The 5,962-nt window shown below is 38.7% G+C and overlaps 2 protein-coding genes across 5 annotated transcripts in view; both read left to right on the forward strand.

The window, feature by feature from the left end:
- Window positions 1–280: 280 nt before the first annotated feature.
- LOC118327622 lies at window positions 281–4,015 on the forward strand. Of its 4 annotated transcripts, none has more exons than XM_035661044.1 (4): window positions 281–368; window positions 800–842; window positions 1,105–1,220; window positions 2,241–4,015. In XM_035661044.1, exons 3-4 carry the CDS (start codon window positions 1,105–1,107, stop codon window positions 3,238–3,240), a joined length of 1,116 nt encoding a protein of 371 aa, XP_035516937.1. In that variant the 5' UTR covers window positions 281–368; window positions 800–842; the 3' UTR covers window positions 3,241–4,015. The 4 variants fall into 4 exon arrangements, with proteins under 4 accessions (XP_035516937.1, XP_035516939.1, XP_035516938.1 ...); XM_035661046.1 differs by having other exon boundaries at window positions 285–368; window positions 800–836; XM_035661045.1 differs by having other exon boundaries at window positions 293–364.
- Window positions 4,016–4,670: 655 nt separating this feature from the next.
- Window positions 4,671–5,962, forward strand: part of commd1 (copper metabolism (Murr1) domain containing 1) — a 7,189-nt gene continuing 5,897 nt past the window's right edge. Inside the window, exon 1 of the mRNA XM_035660889.1 lies at window positions 4,671–4,870. Within this exon, the coding sequence (XP_035516782.1) occupies window positions 4,700–4,870 (171 nt within the window). The 5' untranslated portion in view covers window positions 4,671–4,699. The remainder of the gene's footprint in view (window positions 4,871–5,962) is intronic.

The raw sequence follows: 5,962 nt of genomic DNA on the forward strand, positions 1-5,962 counted from the left end.
TATAGGGCTGCAGAACATTATGACTGTGATAATCTTCTGGCTGATCAGTGTATATTCACTGGTATCATACGTATCATTATTATAGTAATAACTTAAAGTAAACAAAAAAAACAGACATGTAGAGGATGATAGTGCTGTTTATTTCATCCTCTTTTTAACTTCTCAAATTATGCCCATGCCCCTTTTTCTAATCTTTATCTTACTTCTTTTTATGTAACATGATCAAATATGGGTATGTGATGGGTTTGGCCATCGTCTCTCTGTCTTCTATAAAAAAAAAGTCACTTCCCTGTGACTGTGTTCGCTGCAGCAGAACCTTCCTCAAGACAACAGGACGTCTTCAGAGCAGACATACTCCATCAAAGTAGGTACGTACAATAAAAGGTGCACATTTTTCACTCCTTTGAACCTTTATGGACTGATTATTTCTTATTTTTTTATTAATAGTTTGGTAAAAATACCAATCACTTCACATCACATCATTTCCTAAAAACCAAGGTTAATCTTCAGATGATTTTCTAGCCGACTAACAATCTAGAATTTAAAGAAAATTTATGAAAATGAGAAGCAGAAACATCAAATGTTTGGCATTTCTGTACAACTTTAACGTTAATTGGTTGTCAAAACCATTGCTGAATTAGTTTTTAGCCACAAAATGGACGTAAGTTCATGTGATTATGTTTTTTCTAATTGCTGCGGCGATGTCCTGTCATTTATTAGGATTTTACCTGTTAATCACATTTCTAGAAATTTAAATATTAATTCTAAATCTTAAAGTCTATTTGTGTCATTTCTGCAGGGTGTTACAGCTGTAGCAGATCCTGCTGGCAACAGAGGTAAAGGTGAGTTAGTTAATTAAAAAAATATTTATCCAACATTGTGTTGAGATAAGATAATTAATATGATGTTTCTTTATTGATCCCCTGTAGGGGAAATTCAATTCGGTAACACAGTAAAGGGGAATGTAGAGCAAAGAGTAAAGAAAGAGAATAAAATATAATAAAATAAGCTTGTGTCTATGTGTGTATGTACAAAAACACTGTACTCAGTGTAGTTGTTATTATTGTTAAAGATTATTATTGATTAAAACTGATCTGTGTGCAGATGGCTGGCCTGTGCTGGATGGCGCTGGTCCTCGCCTTCTTCCTGTCTGCTGGAAACAGTTCGGCTGCTGTGGACCAGAACTGGCTCGCGAGTATTATAGAAGGCATCAAGAATCAGTGAGTCCTCTAAGACTGTTTGTCTGACTGTTTATCTATAAATTAACTATAAATAAACCAATTTACCTCTCAGAATTGCTCCATCATGCTCGTTCCACTGATTGGCTCTTTACTTCATGTGCACCTGACTCCTGGCACCTTATTAAAATCAATACAAATTTATCTTTTGGACATTTTAGAAACGTAATTTTAAACCTCCCAACCTCTACTTGTAATTGTTACATTTTTTTTTTTTTTTAGTTTTAATTCATCTATAAAATTATATATTAATCTCTCTTTTACACTTAACTTACTTAATTTATCAAATATAATCAGAAAATGTTCAAGGCTGCATATGATTAATATATCAATATTGTAATTCAGCTGCTAGAATATTGTATTACAATATCTTTATTATTATAACCTCTCCTCCTCCTCTAACCTCTCCTCCTCTTCTTCTTCTAAGCTCTCCTCCTCTTCCTCCTCCTCTTCCTCCTCCTCCTCTTCTAACCTCTCATTCCTCCTACTATTATAACATTTTTCTTCCTCCTTCTCCTCTTCTAACCTTTCCTCTTCTTCTTCTAACCTCTCCTCCTTCTACTGCTACCTTGCAGGTTTGTGCATGCACATTGGTTATTATTATTATTATGGCATAATATTCATAGATATGTTTTCATTAGTGTGTAATGAAAATAAGAATTGTTATGTTTTCGTTAGAATGAGCAGTTTGTTATCTACAGACACCGTGAGTCGCCTTCCATGGAGTCTTGAGCCGCCATGTTTCTACCGTAACAAACCAAACACTGGCTGTAGATATGACCGTTGTAGTTTGTCCCACACGCTTGGAAGGGGAGGGTGAAGCGAGTGAGACTACACTACTAGATGCCACTAAATCCTACGCAGTGTACTTAATAAATTAGTGCTATATTGTATCTCTTTAGGGTTGGTGCTTGGCTGAAATAATGTTTCAAATGGGGTACCTGAACGAGAACCACTGCATTATATAACAATACACTCACTGAAAATGTTTTCCTTTGGCAGGTACGCACTCGGTGACACCTTCAGTCTGGCTGTGAATGTCCCACAGAACCAAGACCCAAGTAATCTTCAGGAAGTCTTCAAGGACGATCCAGCAGACCAAGTGAAGCAAACTGTTTCTGGGGGTCAGGTGTACCAGGGCGCCCGGGTGGTGGCAGCAGCGCAATCAGGGGCGTTGTCACATGTTCTAGAAAAGATACAGCCCTTCATTAAAAGCAGTGAGGGTAATGTCCTCGTCATCTACTCCGAGGAGTCCCCGTGCGGTCCAACGTGCACGAATCAGGACGGTATTGCTGGCAAGATTAACGATGTCACTCAGAACTGGAGTGGTTTTGCGTTTGCGTTCTCTAAAGTAGCCGATGTTTCTGACGCGTCTCAGCAGGCCGAATCCTTTAAACAACTTGAGATTTCCAAACTCGGCCTTGACAACATATTCCGTTGTTATAAACCCGGAGATTCTTTTCAGTGCACCAGCTGCTCCTCGGGCGGAGACGTTGCGCCCTCGTGTGTTGCAAACAATGAAGAACAGGGCGCTAGCGAAGGAACGGGTGGAAACGTAGGCGAGGAAACAGGTGCAAGCGTAGGCGAGGAAACGGGTGCAAGCGTAGGTGAAGAAATACCTGCAGGCATAGGTGGAGGAGCACAAGGTCGTGAAGGAGGACTGAGCAAGTGCAGAGGACGTGATAAAAGAGGCTGCAAGCGTAGAGGAAGAAAAGGTGGCAAGGTTAGGAGGCAGTGCAAGCGTAGAGGAGGCTGCAAGGGCAAAAGAAACGGCAAGCGTGGAAAAGGTAGTAAGGTTAGAAAAGGGCGGAAGCCAAGAAGAGGGCGCAAGGGTGGAAAACGGGGTAAACGTCGAGGAGGGCGCAAGGGTGGAAAACGAGGTAAGCGTCGGGGAGGGCGCAAGGGTAGTAAAAAGGGTAAACGTCGAGGGCGCAAAGGCAAAAGATGGGGCAAAAGTGGAAAACGTAGAGGCGGGCGTAGAAGGGGACTGCAGGTAGAATAACTCCTGAGCTGAAGTCCAGTGAAGCTTTACTGAGACAAAATGATGTCTTAGGCGTAATAGAAATGCCCTTGTTTCTTTTCTCTTCCCTTGAAACTCTCTTAATTTGAGATCTTTGAAGGCCAACATCTATACAACTCTGAGTTCTGGTGCTGATACTGATAAGACCAAAACCAACAGGCGTAAGAGCTCCACTGGGGTCCAAAAACTATTAAACCTGCAGTGCTGCACTGGGTTACATGTTCCTGCATTACCTTTAACACTCACACTGTAGTTTATTTCCACTCAGTCCCACATTCACTGTCAGGACACCAGGGTTGGTACCACAGTTAGTGTAGGAAAGTTTTTTCGTGGGATTCGTTAACAATAACAAAAATATAGAACAAAACCAAACTTTGAATAACTTTTTTGGAAAATTTAACACAAAATACAAAACATAATAACAAAAAATTAAAATAAATGATCTGTTTTGGTGTATTTGGAAAAATAAATCAATTTATTGACTTGTAATGGCACTTTTAGATATTTTCGCTTCACTAATGTGCCATAATGATGTTTTTTTGTTCAAATTTCTTCACTTGGGGGATTTTTTTCAAGCAAATATTGATATATGTGATTGTTTAATCAGGATATATTTCTGCCACCCTGTCAGTTACAGCCTCTTCAGCTGACCAACCACAGAGAGCGTGACCTCAGTGTCTGTAGTAATTGTTCTTCAATACTTCTGTAAATCATCTGATGTTTTGTTCTTTCTGATTAAAGCTTGGCTCAGCATCCATTCTGGTCTGTCTGTGTTTCTCTCTCTACTGTTAATGCAGAAATATTCAAACAAATAACACATTTATTCCACATGCAAAAAACTGCATAAAATTAGCTCAAAATGTCTTCAAATACAGATTATTTTCATTCAGATATCTTGAGTTCAGAGGTATACATTATTATTATATTATACATTCATCAATACTTCTGATTGATATTTAATTTCTCTTGTTTTTATTTGCATGTTTGATGTTGAGGTAATCCAAAAGTAACGGAAACTAATTACTAGTTACTTTAATATTGTGATACTTGGATTAGGTTACCTCCCAACCCCGTGTTATATGGACATTATATAAAATACTTTTTATGTGTATTCTCTTATCTGCTCTGTTGTATTGTATATTATACCATTATACTGAGAAACTCTGTCAATATTTAAAATTCAGCACCTAATAACGAAACCATTGGTGAATGATTTTGACTTAGTATCAGGAAAAATCATATATGTTAGATACTAACTGAGACATTTTTTCATTATAAAGACAAACAGAATTACTACCGAACCAACAACTCACATTTGGTTAAAAAATAACCGACCTGACGTTTCTAGCACGCTTTCAACTACAACTCCCAGAATGCCCCGCGCTGGACAATTCACGTGACACGCTGCCTGTCAGGTGACCGCACTGACTGGAGGAGAAACATGGCGGAGGTGGAAGCGAAGTCTCTGAGCGGCCTGTTGAACGGGATCGCTCAGAGAGTTTACTACGGCAACCCGGAGGTCACCGAGCAGCTGCTGAGGGAGCAGCTCTTCCCGGACCTGAACCAGGACCAGTTCACGGCCCTGCACGACCGGATGAAGGCGCTGCTGAAGGTAGGGAGACATCCTGGGAGGGGGAGACACCTCCTGCTCTGAGTCTGCTGGGATAAAAGGACAATATATATTATTATTTATTATTAAATGTGTGTAATGTACAGTAATGCATCCACACGTTTTCAGGAGAATATCAGTTAATAACTAATCAATAACTAATAATCATGCAGTGCTGAGGAGCAGTGAGTAAACTGTACTGCCCCACAGAGGCTAACTGCAGGAACTTTATCTTTTAAATGTTTGTGCATAAATTCAGTGAAAGATATAAGTTGTTTCAATGCACACTGCGAAGATAAGTCTTAATTTATGTTTATTTAACTCTAGACAGAAAACAACCCTTTTAACATTTAATAACTGAGATTTATTCATTTAAAGGACAAAAATCTAATTCTAAAAACACTTTTTTTTTTACAAATATGTCTATTTTAACTTTTCACACACGCAAACAAAAAGAAATACAGATTTAATGTAATAAGTAATCTGGTTATGGTAACACACAGGGCTATATCTGCATGTTTTGGGAGGTCAGAGGTCAAAAAATTGGCCATGAAAATGACTTAAAGAATAAATATTTAAGAATATAATTTCTGTTCTACCTGTAACACATTTACCTGGACAGGTTATTGTGATTTTTGATCACATTTTGATCATTTGTGCAGCTTTAATTTAGTTTTGATCCTCATCTTTTGTTTAGTTGACGAGTTTATTTTGCTTCTCTGAGCTGTACTGTCAGCTCACCACCATCAAAACACCAAATGGGGGAATGTCTTTAGGAAGAATGTCGTCTGCAGCTTCCCAACAGGAACCTCAATGTTCCCATTCCTCCGTCTGTTCCTGTGTGTCTCACCTGTCGTCAGCAGGTGGCAGCACTAACATTACTGTTACTGTGTGTAACCTGCAGCAATGTCACATTCAACAACATTCACTTCTCTCTTTTTCCTTCATTTTAACCAAATAAAAGTGTCAGTTTGAGGAGAGGCAAAAGAAAGAAACATTGTTGTGAATAAAAAGAGCATACAGTGAATACTGTGCAGTTATAATGTGCAGCAGCTGGTTAATGTATCTTTGCTTGGTAATAATAATAATAATAAT

This window comes from Morone saxatilis, unplaced genomic scaffold, assembly GCF_004916995.1.
Source record: "Morone saxatilis isolate NCDOM2014 unplaced genomic scaffold, NCSU_SB_2.0 Contig17, whole genome shotgun sequence".
Classification (NCBI taxonomy): Eukaryota; Metazoa; Chordata; class Actinopteri; family Moronidae; genus Morone; species Morone saxatilis.

Bases quoted from the DNA above. Each gene is read 5' to 3' on its own strand.
- LOC118327622 (XM_035661044.1), top strand. From the start codon at position 1,105: ATGGCTGGCCTGTGCTGGATGGCGCTGGTCCTCGCCTTCTTCCTGTCT. The intron at 1,221-2,240 runs GTGAGTCCTCTA...TTCCTTTGGCAG, and splicing joins ATAGAAGGCATCAAGAATCA to GTACGCACTCGGTGACACCT.